We start from the raw sequence: 15,045 nt of genomic DNA, 5'->3' as shown, positions 1-15,045 counted from the left end.
AGCCCTGTCTGAATCAGCACGACGTCCAATGGCAGTATGTGTACTACCCATGGCACAGGTTCAATTTGTATTTTCCAACAAAATCAGGACCACCCATCTTCACTGCTACCTTTCTGATAAGCAACCAATAAGGCAGTAATACAGGACCCACAGACAGACCTCAATCTTGTATATCTCTGATGTGCAATAATATCACAGTTCTGAATAGAGATAGCATATCCATATTGAAGTGATTTGGCATGCGACTCAACATGTCAAAATCGCATGCCTAAAATCGGCAGCCATTGCCGTTAATAGCCCTGTCTGAATCAGCACGACGTCCAATGGCAGTATGTGTACTACCCATGGCACAGGTTCAATTTGTATTTTCCAACAAAATCAGGACCACCCATCTTCACTGCTACCTTTCTGATAAGCAACCAATAAGGCAGTAATACAGGACCCACAGACAAACCTCAATCGTGTACATCTCTAATGTGCAACAATCTAACAATTCTGAATAGAGATAGCACATCCATATTGAAGCAATTTGGCATGCGACTCACATGTCAAATTGCATGCCTAAAATCGGCAGCTATTGCCGTTAATAGCCCTGTCTGAATCAGCACGACGCCACCTTGTGGTGCTGTACCGATTACCAAAGGCAGTATATGTACTACCCCTGCCATCAATCTTTCCTGCTGCCTTTCTGATAAGCAACCAATAAGGCAGTAATACAGGACACAAAAACCCCACAGACAGACCCCAATCTTGTGTAGGTCTGATGTGCAGCAATATAACAATTATGAGCAGAAATGTCATAACCAGACTCAATGATGTGCGTTTCTGGCGTGCAGCACAAAACCAGAAAGTACAGACCACCTTCCCTGTTGTATTTTCTGATCTGTAGCCAAACAAAGCAGTACCTTTAGGATATAAAGGACACCCAACAAGCTTCAGCAGAGATGTCACAAATCTCAATGTGTACTTTAGTTGTGCCAAACACCCCAGCAAGGACAAACCTTCACTACTGAGGTCTACTGGTGAGCAGCCAAGAAGGAGTCATGGTGTATCCCTTTATGAAATAACCAAACAGGGGCAAATTATTTCATAGGCATAGCCTGGGCTGTAGATACTAATCCTTCACCACCAGTGAAGGAACCAATCCTAAAATGGTTGGACACCTTACTATAGTAGCTGTTGTCCTACCTTACCTCCGTAGATTAAGCAAACGCTAGCCAGCTCATACACGGGTGGGGCTGATCAGTAACTAAAGTCTCAATGAGCCCAGCCCTAGAGACCAATATAAGACCTCTAAAAAGGGTGGTTACCAATTTAGCCTGGAGGTAAATAGCCACCTGCAGCCCTTAAAGAAGCAATCATATAGCCATCTAGCTCTTGCATATGTTTGCACAGAAAATCATTAATCAAAGGATATAGGAAAAACGATTTATGGTAAATCGCTTTTAGATCTGTCACTGAGTGGACTGTAGCCCAAACCAACAAAAAGGTTTTTCTTACCCCCTGCATTAAAATATAACCACAATGTAAGAGTGGAGTGGGAGGTTGGAGCTTATGAAAAGTTACCCATAGCAAGCAACCCCCAAAAGGAGGATCTGTCACAAGGGAACCCCTACTGTGCTACACAGAAGCTTGGTCCCTGCCACATTGTTGAAAGTTAGGTCAGCTTTTAAGCATCTTGGAGCAACTTTAAGCAGATTCCTAGCAGCTGGGCTAATAGGGCCAGATACCTAGTGCACCTGCTGAGCAAGGGAGCTTACTCCTGAATCCTTCAACCATTGCACCATTAATAACTTGTTCAGTGGTATACCTGGCCAGTAAGGAACTCTTTGTTCTACCAGGTCACCCTCTTTGCTGTATTCACCCCTACTAATGTACCACAACCGGGTATGTAGGGAGAGGCTGGCAACCTACTGTTGTGATAACCACAGTGTCTCTGCTATAAGAGGAAGCTGTGGTTGGTGGTTTTTAGCAGTAGCTTCTGGGCTATTTTGTTATGGAGACCCCAGGTCCTGCACTGCACCACTCAGTAAATACAGGTGGAAGGGGAAAAAATGCCTTACCTACCTCTTTCCCATCTGAGGTGGTTTAGGCACACTCGCTCCTCTGCACCACTTGTCCACCATACAGCATCTCTGATGTAGGAGGGAGCTGTGGCTGGTGTCTTTAGCAACAGCTTCTGGGCTATTTGAATCCAGACCCCAGGGGAGATTATCTCAAATGCCCAGAAACAATCTGGCTGGGATTGGGGATTTTTGACTCACCGTTGTCGTCTTCCCCTTTTGCCACAGCCACCGGGCTTGCTTTTCCATCCTTATGGTCCACATGCAAAGAGGATAGCCGCCAAAGTGCCCCCCCCCCCCCCCCCCACAACTGCTGTCCCTTTAGGGAGCTGCAAGGTTAGGCTGTGTCCTGCACTGTCCAGTCAGTATATACACATGGGGGGGGCAATGCCGTACGTTCCTCATTCCCATCTGAGGTGGTTTAGGCAGACATTCACCATAGTAAACTGGTGCCTCCTCGAAAGGAGGATGTGGGCGCCTGCTCCTGCTGACTCTCAGCCTTCCCTTCTGGGTAAGAACGCGGGTTGTTCAGGCGGTGCCCTCCCCAGCAGCCCACGCGAGCTACCAGGGACCCAGGAGTCAGGGGATACGATCCCCCTGGAAAGAACCGACGGCCAGCACCCCCGTCTGAACGGACGTCTGGACAGGTAAGGGGGGGGGGGGGGGGGGGAGAGACAGGATAAAGGCCCCTGAAGTTCTGGGGACACCACTGTACCCAGGGGCCTTCAGCTCTCAGGGGGCTTACCCAGTTTCTGCTGCCCCCCCCCCTGAGGAAAGGATAGGGGAACCCCCCGGGAAGGATAAATATATCCCGCCAGACCCAGAGGCTTCCCAGGCATTTGGTCCGGCTCCCAGGGGGAGACCACCAGCCCCAGGCTTTGGTCATTTGGAAAAAAACAAACAGTTTCGCCGTGTAGGGAGAAACACAATCAAAAACTGAGGATCAGGGGGAAGGGTGTGGACTTAAAAACAGCTGTTGATTGATTGTGTTTCCTGTGGGGAGGAGCCCCTCATCTCTCAGGTGTGCCGTCCTGGAAGATGACTTGAGAAAAATAGATATCGGCGTATAACACGCAGGCACAGTTTACCCTCTGTTTTCAGGGTAAAAAAGTGTGCCGATAAATACGGTATCTTCGTTTCCATTGACTTCTATGCGGAAACTCGCTTTGATATGCGAGTGCTTTGGATTACAAGCATTCTCCTGGAACGGATTATGCTCGTAATCCAAAGTATTACTGTATTCATAATTTCTTGCGTAAAGTGGTACAGACGTGATGATCCGAACGCACAATACCTGCTGCATACAATTGCAGTCACCCATATGTGTCTATTAGTGGCTGCACACAGCACCAGGACAAAAGACACAGCTTTTCGCAGACTAGTGAATCTGTTTTATGAGAGTTGCATTGTTATATTGCATTGTTTTTATGTAGATATTAGAGTCCCAACTTTTTTTGGAACTGGGATTGTAGTAATGTTTAATTTAGTCAACAAAAAAGGTTTTCGCAAAGATTTAGCCAGCGGCATTTTTATACTGATGAAAACTAAACAAAGTACAGTAACAGCACATTTTCGTTCACTGATGAAAACTGCCGAAAATCAGATCCGTTTTAGTTAACGAACGATAATTAGGACGAAAATGTTAGGCAGGGACATTTACCTTTGTGAACTAATTTCCGGTTTTTCAAAGATCTCCGCCTGATTCCACAATCCGCTCCCAGCAAGCAAGGGCATTGTGACAAGACAACTGACAGAGACCTGAGAGTGAGAGCACTGTGCATTAGAGGCCAGCCAGGCTGCGGCCTCCTCGAGTCCCAAATCCTGACGAGACGACCGTGCCACTAGGCGCCCAGAGCAGACAATGTACAGTAATAACAGTTGTGGTACATTACAGATACAGCAGGCCTGAGGCCTCACCTCCACTCAGACCACCGTCTGCCCAGAGCACACTGTGCATTACAGGCCTCCTCTGACCACTGGCAGTGGCATCCAGGGCAATGTGGATTACAGGCCATCCCTCAGACCACCATCCAGCACATTGCAGCATTACAACATGCCTCCTCTGACCACCAGAATCCTGGTAATCCAGGGCACTGTGCATTACAGGCCATCCCTCAGACCCGAGACCACATCTAGCACTGTGCAGCATTACAGGCCTCTTCAGACCACTGTCCATAACATATTAGATTTTTCACTCCAGCAGTAGTATAGAATGAGTTTGGAAATTGTAGAGAAATGCATTACAATTTAACTACACCCATTAGATTTTAGACGACTAAAATTAGTTTTAGTCTATTAAAATGTACTTGAGATTTAGTCGACTAAACACAACTAAAAAAAAAAAAAAAAATTGCAGAAAACTAAAATGGGAATAAAACTAAAATGCCATTTTAGTCCTAAGACTAAAACTAAATCAAAATTTGCTTCCAAAATTAACACTGGTGTTATCTCATTTATTCGATAAAGACGGCAATGTGCTGGTTCGCTTTAAAGCTCGACTACCACAGCAAAACCATCCGTTTGCATGGTGAAGCTACCTAGATTTTGGTGCTCTCACAATGCTCTGGATATAGAAACCATGTATTTATTAGCAGTTCCAACTCTAGTGCCGTGTACACATGAGCGGACTTTCGAAGGACTGAACTCCGAAGGACTTTTTGACGGACTTTCGACAGAGTTCCGACGCAATGGACTTGCCTACACACGATCACACCAAAGTCCGACCGGACTAGAATAAGGAAGTTCATAACCAGTAGCCAATAGCTACCCTTTCGTCATTGTTCGTCCATCGGACTAGCATACAGACGAAAGGATTTTTCGACCGGACTCGAGTCCGTCAGAAAGATTTGAAACATGTTCTATTTCTAAAGTCCATCTGATTTTGAGACAGCAAAGGTCCGATGAAGCCCACACACGATCAAATTGTCCGGCGGATTCGTTTCATCTGACCTTTGCTGTCGAAAAGTCCGGTTGTGTGTACACGGCATAAGAGTCCTGGTGGCTTGGAACAAGCATACATATCAAGAGTCACGGCTTCACTGGCTGCATGCTGCTTTGGGTGAGTGACTCAGACTACCGAAGCCAGAAAAGCCAGATAGGCTGTTCTTTTTTTTTTTAGAAGGATGTCAGCAATGTCATCCCCCATATTTCCCTTAAACAGGCTTCCTTCAATTAAAATGATCCAACAATACAAATCATGGAATGATCCTATTTTTGAACTGAGTAAATGCTTCCATAGGTTTGAATAACATACAATTCTTGCCTCCTGTTCTCATTTTTTTTGCGTTCCATCTTTGTAGAAACATACAAAAATAAGTCAAAAAGAGAATAAAACAATCCCACGCTGCCACCTGTAGGTCAGTTCAACTAAATACACGCACACACATATAAAAAAAACCATTATTTAATTTTTTAATTTTTTTGTGTGACTGAAATGTTCAGTCAGTTTTATGTAAAAAAATAAACATAGAACATGTTACAAGGTCAGAACATCCCACTCACATTTTCTCTTATCTGCTGCTAGGCAGACTAGAATATATTACAGAAAGTTTGTCCCAGTTACCCATTCAGTCTATAACTGGATTATCCACAGCTGCATTTATATTAAACTGGGTCCATTTAAATCACCAGACAAAGGCAGCTCTCTCCCGCAGCATGCGCACTCCAAACCTCTGCCATTCCCTCTGGTATATCCACAGATCTTGGGTAGTGTCCAGACAGGCAAGGACTGCACCCCCTTTCCAAGCAATCAGCCGTGGGTCCATGTCCTATGGTATTCAAACACAGAAGAAATAGTTATGCTCCAAAAATGAGAAAGCTACAGGTACCATTAACCCCTTCGTGACTGGGGTAAAACGAATGTTATAATGTCCAAGCACAATTTCGCAAATTTGACATGTGTTAGTAAAACCGTACATATAAAATCACAACTACTTTGTGTATCCAGATGGATTATACTTTGTTTTTTTTTTCAGTACAAATTGGACTTTCTTTTGGAGGTAAATGGTAACAGATAATTGCCTGCTTTTTTTTTGCATTATCAAAGGAAAACTGTCCCAAAATAATAATAATACATTTTCGCTGTAAATTTCTTGCTATTACTATAAATTTACCACCAAAGAACAACCCAAAATAAATTCTCCTGCTCCTGACTATTGTAGGGACCAAAAACAATGGTGCGCATTTTGCATTATTTTTATCCTGCCTAAAACACTGACAATAACGGATACCAATTTAAAAAAATGTTCTACCCCAAATATACTGACTGTGACCTTTGACCTTTAACCCTAGCAAGCCTTGATCTAGCTATTTTTATTTTTGAATTCTTTATTCTTCATTAATTTTTACATGTTTTTTTTGCTTGTTTGCAAGAAGAGAAAGATACAACGCATCTTCCTCTCCATTCAGAAAAGGAAGAAAAACACGGGCAGGCTCACAGTGAGGCCATCACAGCAATGGGGTGACTCGCAACTGGGAGTCCCGGGTCCTGATCGCTGGCGAGAGCCCGATCTCTGTACTGGGTGCGCTCCGCACAGAGAGATACACATATATGCGTATGGTCGGCGGAAAGCGGTTAACGTCTCAAATAAATGTAAAAAAAAAAAAAAAAAAAAAAATCAACAAAAACATAAATAAATCCAGGAAATAAATGATAAAGTACTTTGCCTGTAATACCTAGGCTTTTCCTATGGCTCCACACCCTGGTATACCTCTACCCCCATCAAATCTGTACAGGGAACTACAGACATCAGCTGCAGAAATTAGCCCAATTCAGTTTTTGGGTTTTTTTCGTTTTTTTTTTTTTTTTTGGTCAGGTGGGTTTCTATCTGTGCCCTCTCTTTTGTGTCCCTATGACTTAAAAAAACTACTTCTCCTGGTCATTCAATATCAGAATAGAAAATAAAATGACTTATAAATCACACACAATCAAAGAAAAAAAATAACTTCTAAAATGTGTTACCTTTGGTCTGGTAATAACCTCTACATTTTCCACAACTCTTCTAAAGGATGGAGGCATCTTGTTGAGTATTCGGTGTTGCAAAAACTGTTGAGCCTTATGAAACATTAACCCTCCTCCCACTACCAAGATGGAGCTGTACATCTTCTTTTTGGTGTCATCTGAAGCTAAAAGCAAAAGCAGAGAAGGGTATTATTTAAAGTTGAAGATAGCTTCAATATTTAAATTTCTCAAGGCTATTTAGCAAATTTAATTATTTTTTTATAAACTAAAAACATACAAAAGGGGATTAAAAAAAAAAAATAAATTAAAAAAAAAAAAAAAAAAGGAAGAAGAAAGAAGAGTTCTGTAAAGGCCGCATTCTCTTTGAGGTGGGCTGTTTGAGGATGTGAGGACAGGTGTATGGATCTGAAGCAGTCTGGCAGTCTTGGCACAGCTGCCTCATACATCTCTACACACCAGTCACCACAGACGTCTTCCTTAGAGAGGATGAAGAACCCAAAGAGAAAAAGGAGCACAGCAGCCATGAAGTGTTAACTTTGCTTGAAATCATTTAGGTAAGCCATGGAGTAGAGATCTTTTGTGGGAAACCCACAAATGTATAACTTCTGAAAGTCCGCTCAAAGCTAAAGAACTAGCATATACTAGACTGACTGCAATCCAGCTGCTGACAAGGCCTGTGCTTGCTGACATTAAAAGGCTTCGGTTCACTTCTAGTCTATTGACAATGTTGTCAAACAAGCCCTGATGAAGGGGGGTGCTCTTGGACCCCTGAAAGTGTTACTTTTTGGATTGACCCACTGACTTATTGGAATAAAGTTGTATCTGGACCTGGTGGTGTTGCGGTTTAATTTCAATTTTTGTTACATTACTTTACAAGCCAGTCAAAACATGTAGGGACATTTTGGTGGTTATTCACCTATCAGACTATGTATACGATATCTCCACTCCCTGTTAGGAGAGTATGACAGAACATTCAAATACCAGACCAGGAATTGACTGTATAGATTAGAGACACTTTGGGGTTTATTTACTAAAGGCAAATCCACTTTGCACTGAAAGTGCACTTGGAGGTAAAGTCGCTGTAGATCCAAGGGGGACGTGCAAGGAAAATTAAAAAAAAAAAAAAAAAAAAAAAACACAGCATTTTAGCTTGCACATGATTGGATGATAAAATCAGCAGAGCTTCTCCTCATTTCAGATCCACCCCTTAGATTTAGAGCGACTGCACTTCCAAGTGCACTTTTAGTGCAAAGTGGATTTACCTTTGATAAATAACCCCCTTTATCTTGTTGTACAATAAACATTTTCTATTTTTATACATAAAGAAATCTACCTTGAGTTCTATTTGCTGCAGCAAAGTCCCATGGGAGATACATGTGGTTTTCAATTATAGTAAGGACGGAGCAGCCACTAACCCATGATATCTCACCCTTTTGTTCTTACTTTACAAGCAAAGGAGACCGTGTAGATCCTCTAGGGCAGGGATTTAGTGGACCTCCCATGAGGCATAGCAAGACTTTGACAGCCACAAGCATGACACCCAGAGGCAGATGCATGATGGGACTTGTAGTTTTGCAACAGCTGGAGGATCGCTAATTGCATATCCTTGTAGAAGCTAGGGGTGTTGAATTTAATCGTAGCATTGATGCATCACAATTTGGCCGCCTGCGATTCTGCGACCACTAAAAATCGATTTTGGGATGACCTCATCGATCTGCGCGCCTTGCTATGCCCCGCACATCCGAACGTAGCTGAAAGCGCTGTGCCCTGCCTCTCCACACTGAGCCGTGGGTGTTAGCCACGCCCCCCTTCCGCTGAGGTCATCCCCAGCCACGTCGGGAAACACAGTGTTCGCTGGAGCCCGTGTGAGGTGTGACGTGGCTGGTCAGGGGACGGTAGCTCCTGGAACCCGGAAGTTGAGCCGCGAGAGGTTTCCTCCGCTCTACCTGGCCAACTGCAGTGGTGCCGGTGCTGCCGCTCTCCCCAGATAGCATCGAGGCTACATGGCTGGCCCCCTTGTTCCATCCCCTGGCGTTCTGTGCGGCTGGGAGCTGGTGGACACCACAGTCCCCCCCCCCCTCCCCTGACACTTAGATCCAGTGCTACTTTCCTGAGCACCCCCAGGTTCTGCCACTCCACTGGTATTGTGTTTCCCCCATTGGAGGCAGGTAGTCTCCTCTCTGGCTCCTGTAGCAATTGTTAGTTATTGTCTGCACAAGTAAGTTACTTTAAAATAAATAAACTTGATGGTGGACCTAACAAGTGACAATGCCATTTCATTAATTATGGTTTATGTATGTCTTAGTGATTGATTCACATCACAACTTCATTAATAACTTTTTTTTGGTATGATTTATGGTTTCGCTCATCACTGACCCCACACATGCAGCATTGCAATGAAGTTGTGATGTGAATCAATCACTAAGACAATAATACATACATAAACCATAATTAATGAAATGGCATACAGTATCGCTTGGGGGGACGTTATGGGGACATTGTCCGCAGTCTCTGACCCTCTCCTGCATCATGTCGGCAGTCTCTGACCCTCTCCTGTCTCATGTCCGCAGTCTCTGACCATCTCCTGTATCATGTCGGCAGTCTCTGACCCTCTCCTGTCTCATGTCCGCAGTCTCTGACCATCTCCTGTATCATGTCCGCAGTCTCTGACCCTCTCTTGTAGTATTTTTGGGGCAGTTTGGAGCTCCTCTTTAAGTGGTCTGCTGTGTCTTTTTTTTTTTTTTTTTTTTTTTTTTTTAAGAACAGATAAAATAAAAAAATTGGAGTTCTTCTGACTGCTTGAATTTTTTGGATGAAAACCAAGCGCAGCAATCGTGATGCATTGCGGAATCAAATCGTGGACAGGATAATCGTAATCGAATCGCGAGGTCAGTGAAGATGCGCACCCCTAGTAGAAGCTGCCTGTCCAGAAGCCAAATCATTTATATCAACATCAATATATAAAGTCAATATATCAAGATATAAAGTAAGTATGTTTTATTTTTGTAGATTCATACTTACCTAGGTAGATGCAGCATCAGAACGATGTTGCATCTGTCCCCCTCCGCTTCTTCACTGAGAACCGAGCCACCGCACATCGCCGATGGCTGGGTTCTCTTACCTCCCCAAGTGGAGAGCTGCTGCCTGTCAATCAGCAGCTCTCCTCCCCCACGCTCACTGGAGCGCTGAGCTGTGGAGGGGCGGGGAGCGGCTGTCTCAGCGGCTCACTGAGAGGCTGAGACTGCCATCAGTCCAGGCAGCTGGCGGATCCAGACTTCCTAAGTCGGGATGACGTGGTGCCTGGACGTCAGCAGAGAGCAGGCTTCAGACCGTTCTCTACTGAAAAATGGGTCACAGGAGAAGCCCAGCCAAACAAGCTCAGGTTGGACTTTTCCTTTAAGACAGCAATACCAATGAAATAACCCTACAGGTCCAACACTGTTCTTTCCACTTTCCTCATCTCATCACTGTGAAAGCCAGGGCACTAATCAAAACTAAGATGCGTGGAACAGGAGAGGGCAGGGTCAAAGCCAGCAACCTGGAAGCCGATCGGTACTTTCATCTAGGGTGTCAGCAGCGCAAGAGTGCTGTGCAGGTGACCAGATGTCGTCTGGAGCTGCCTGCTTTTCATAAATTGTAAGAGCTTAAAAAAAAATTCCCCGCTTTTAAAATGTATTCTAATACAATAAACAGGGGAGCAATAAATAATAGCACAGTACTAGCAAATCAATAATCTAACATGTTCTTTAGTTGTTTGTGACAAGCAAACTCTATTTGGGGGGAGTAGGATCAACAAGAAACAAGACCTACCACAACAGTCAATACTATGAAGAATTGCTTTATCCAGTCCTAGAGCTTTCCCTTCAAACTGTGACACCATGCTTTTTCTGGAGAACAATGTGGCTGTGGACTCTTCTCCATCATTTCCAGCCCCCATACAATCGCTCTGAGATGGTCCCAGGTCTGACTCCAGCAAGTGCCCTCTTTCAGACATATCCATGGCTTGGCTTCGAGCATCTTCATACATCCCAGGCTTGGATATAGCTTTGCGTTCTGCAGCTGCCTTTGAAGACTAAAAGTTAAGATAAAAATATAGGTATATATTAGGTATATAGTGTACATAGGTATATTGTGAGAATAACGTTATAAAGTAATGGATACCAAAATATTAAATTTTAAAGAGAAATTTCAGGCTGAAAACAGATCTGTGAGCGGATAACACTCACCAAGAAAGAATGCAACTGATTTAGTCAGAAAGTTCCATAAATCAATCCTAATTAGTGGTGCACCGAAATTTCGGCGGCTAAAAATTATCAGCCAAAAACAGTGTTTGGAATGCGGCTGAAAAAAGAAAAATGCTGATAATGGAGCTGAAAGGGGGGCGGGGTCTGCTCCGGGTGCCGCTCATTGCGCGGGTGTCATCCAAATCCAGCTCTGTGACACAGCAGGAGATTGCCCCTCTGATTCGGGCACAGGCAAAGCTGCATCTGACGGGCACAGGCAAGGCTGCATTTGCTGGACACTGGTGAGGCAGCATTGATCTCCCGTATCATGTCTACTAGAGGTGCACCGAATGGAAATTTTGCTAATACCATTAGCAGTGTGTTTAAGTTCAACCACTTAAGGACAGGAAGATTTTCCCCCTTAATGACCAGGCCATTTTTTGCAATATGGCACTGCGTTGTTTTAACTGACAACTGCACGGTCCTGCGATGTTGTACCCAAACAAAATTGACATCCTTATTTTCCCACAAAATAGAGCTTTCTTTTGGTGGCATTTGATCACCTCTGCGGTTTTTATTTTTTGCGCTATAAACAAACAAAACAAAAAAAAAAAGTAAAATAAAAAAATAAACATTTCTTCATAAGTTTAGGCAAATATGTATTCTACATATTTTTGGAGAAAAATAAGCATATATTGATTGGTTTGCACAAAAGTTATACCGTCTACAAAATGGGGAACAGATTTATGGGCATTTTTATTACTAGTAATGGCAGTGATCTGCGATTTTTAGCGGGACTGCGACATAGATCGGACACTTTTGACAAATTTTTGGGACCACTGACCTTTAAACAGCGATCAGTGCTATAAAAATACACTGATTACTGTGTAAATGTCACTGTTAGAAAAGGGGTTAACACTATGGGGCAATCAAGGGGTTAAATGCGTTTCTAACTGTATGGGGATAGGACTGCCTGGAGGAGGAGACATATCGCTGTTCCTGATTAGTAGGAACAGACGATCTGTCTCTCCTCTCTTGTTAGAACAGGGATTTGTGTGTATACACACACACACACGTTTCTGGCTCTCGTGCCCGTGACTGATTTGCGGGAACAAGCCGAACTGCCGCAGTATAATGACGGCGGTTGGTTGGCAAGTGGTTAAGTAAGAGATTGCAGACGTGATACAAGAGATGGTCAGAGACGGAGGACGTGATACAAGTGATGGTCAGAGACAGAAGATGTGATAAAAGGGATGGTCAGAGACGGAGAACGTGTTACAAGAGATGGTTAGGGACGGAGGACGTGTTACAAGAGATGGTTAGGGACGGAGGACGCGATACAACAGATGGTTAGGGACTGCAGACGTGATACAACAGATGGTTAGGGACTGCAGACTGCATTTTCCTTGAGCTTTCTTGCACTAAAAAAGGTGCCAATAATGGTCAACAATAAACTCATATTAATTTAAATTGATATTAATTAAAAAGTCGAATATATATATATATATATATATATATATATATATATATATATATATATATATATATATATATATATATATATATATATATATATAAAAAAAAAAATAATAATTTTAAAAGCTGTCATTTTTGGTTTTCGCCAAAGTGCATCCTGCATTTTTGGTTTCGGCACCACAATTTCTATTCGGTGCACCCCTAGTCTTAATTTGTAATTTTGGTAATACACAACAGCAAGTAACCAGAGAGTACCTCATATGATGACTGAGTGAACACTTTCCGAGGCCTGCAGTATATAAAACTTTCCCAAACTTCCAGCAGAGGTCTATATCAGACTTGGTTGCTGTGGGAAAAGTCTTAATACCAGCATTTTCTATTTTTTACATCCGGCTTTCCGTATGTCAGAAACAGCAGATAAGCCTGTAGCAGATATGAGGGTGTTCTCGAAAACATATCACAAGCAAAGGTTCTCAGATCAACAAAACAGTAGTATGGACTGGTGACCACAACAATGCCTGGATAAAAAGATCTGGCTCCAAAACTACAGCCCATGGAAAACCATAAATCAGCCACAGGAATAAGGCCCTGTACCCAAGCTTTTCAATAACATCAAGAAGATCAGATAATGTCTCCATGTTCTAATCCGGACAAAGAAGGTTAGCCTAAACAAACCTGGTCCTGTTTGCTTTGTGTGGCCACCAGGTAATGTTCATCATGAGGATCTTCTGGGTCTCCTGGTGATCGATGTTGCAGACAGGTCATTTTCTGGCCAAAGATTCCAAATGTGGCTGGATAAAACAGAGCCATTGGGGCCTACATCATAAAAAAAACAAAAAAAAAAACAAAAACATGCAGATAAAGAAAAATATAACTCTTGGTCAAAAAGGCTAAAGATCTAGAAATGTAACATGGCTTTCAACCTGAATACTTTTAAAGTACAACTAAGCGGGAAAAACATTTTTTAATTTTTTTTTTTTTTGGATAGTGTGGAGAAGTAATAGAACACTTGCCAGTTTTTATTGCTGTCTATGCCCCCCCTTAAGAAGATCCACACTCTCCATTTGTCTTAATTATCAATGAAAATGAAAGTAAAAGAAAATCCTAAACTTTGGGTTGTCCCCAGAAAAGTAATACTGTAGAGGGGGAATCTTCCAATGGGGACACTATTTGCAGGGATTTCCTCTCGCTTCCTGTTTTGGCTATGGAAGTGAAGGGAAATCTCCCCAATGAAACACATACGGTAAAAAAATCTGACATTCCAGCTACTGAGGTTTCCCACTATAGTTAAGGGTCAATAGGAATGTGCGTATGTGTGTTGGGTTAGCAGCAAGCTCTGATACTACCTGCAACTCCTAGAGCTTTGCACATCAGAGGAGATCGACGTTCAGTTGAAAACAGAAGGTTTTGGTACGCTGTTACAGGAGTCTCCAGTTTTTCTTTTTTCAATTTAAATGGAACAGTCTTATTAAAGGGGATTATTTACATGTGTTCACATACAAAAAAAAAATACCTACCTTATTTTTTTTCTCCAGCACACCGCAAGGCAATGTCATATCTTTCTCATTACATGCATTGTGCCAAGAGTCAGGCATGTCTGTTTAGTGCATGTATGCATGTCAAGAGGGCATGGAAAATGAATTCACCGCACAGCACATAAAATGTATAAAAATAAACAGATGTTTGGGGGGTAGGCCCTGTATTTTTGTGTATCTTAGGTTCCCTGTACTCCAGCCCCACAGCCCGAATTATTTCTATTGCTATAGGGACCAGTTAGGGTTGCCCCCGCTTATATATTCGCCGTTGCGATTGAAACGCTCTCTATAGCTCTTTGTGACAATCCTGATGTTAAATCCTGATGGGTGCCTTGTGGATCGAGAATGCTTAAATGTGCATTATTTGCGGACAATTTGCTGTTATTTGTCACTTCCACCTTGACAACCCTACCTGTTACGCGCATTCTGTGTTGTTTTGGGGAGATTTCTGGCCTTCGGGTAAATTAATCTAAAGCTTTGGCTTTAAATGTTCTTCCGTCCGACCTCGTTAATAGGTTAAAAGATAATTAATTATCCCTTCCAATGGCAGAATTATTCCCTTCCCTACTTAGGGATGACTCTGTCCTCCTCTAGCTCTCAGTTATATATCACCTAATTTATCCACCTTTATTATTTATTAATTTACGACTGGAGGCAGAGCTTGCCAAATGGTCCTTATATGATCTCTCATGGTTAGGGCACCTACATGTGGTGAAAATTACGATTTAACCGAAAAGGTATTATACGGTTTTCGCTCTCTCCCCATCGCATTTGATTTAATATATCTG

The 15,045-nt window shown here is 42.9% G+C and overlaps 1 protein-coding gene across 1 annotated transcript in view; it reads right to left on the bottom strand.

The window, feature by feature from the left end:
• Window positions 1-5,450: 5,450 nt before the first annotated feature.
• ACTR8 (actin related protein 8) overlaps window positions 5,451-15,045 on the bottom strand; it is a 33,039-nt gene continuing 23,444 nt past the window's right edge. The window contains exons 10-13 of the mRNA XM_073592287.1: window positions 13,398-13,538; window positions 10,834-11,095; window positions 7,024-7,187; window positions 5,451-5,830 (exon numbers count right to left, since the gene is read on the bottom strand). Of these exons, the coding sequence (XP_073448388.1) occupies window positions 5,687-5,830; window positions 7,024-7,187; window positions 10,834-11,095; window positions 13,398-13,538 (711 nt within the window). The 3' untranslated portion in view covers window positions 5,451-5,686. The remainder of the gene's footprint in view (window positions 5,831-7,023; window positions 7,188-10,833; window positions 11,096-13,397; window positions 13,539-15,045) is intronic.

Source organism: Aquarana catesbeiana, linkage group LG07 (assembly GCF_042186555.1).
Source record: "Aquarana catesbeiana isolate 2022-GZ linkage group LG07, ASM4218655v1, whole genome shotgun sequence".
Lineage (NCBI taxonomy): Eukaryota > Metazoa > Chordata > Amphibia > Anura > Ranidae > Aquarana > Aquarana catesbeiana.
Note: the sequence above shows the minus strand (reverse complement) of the source record. Positions and strands in the feature narration are given on the sequence as shown.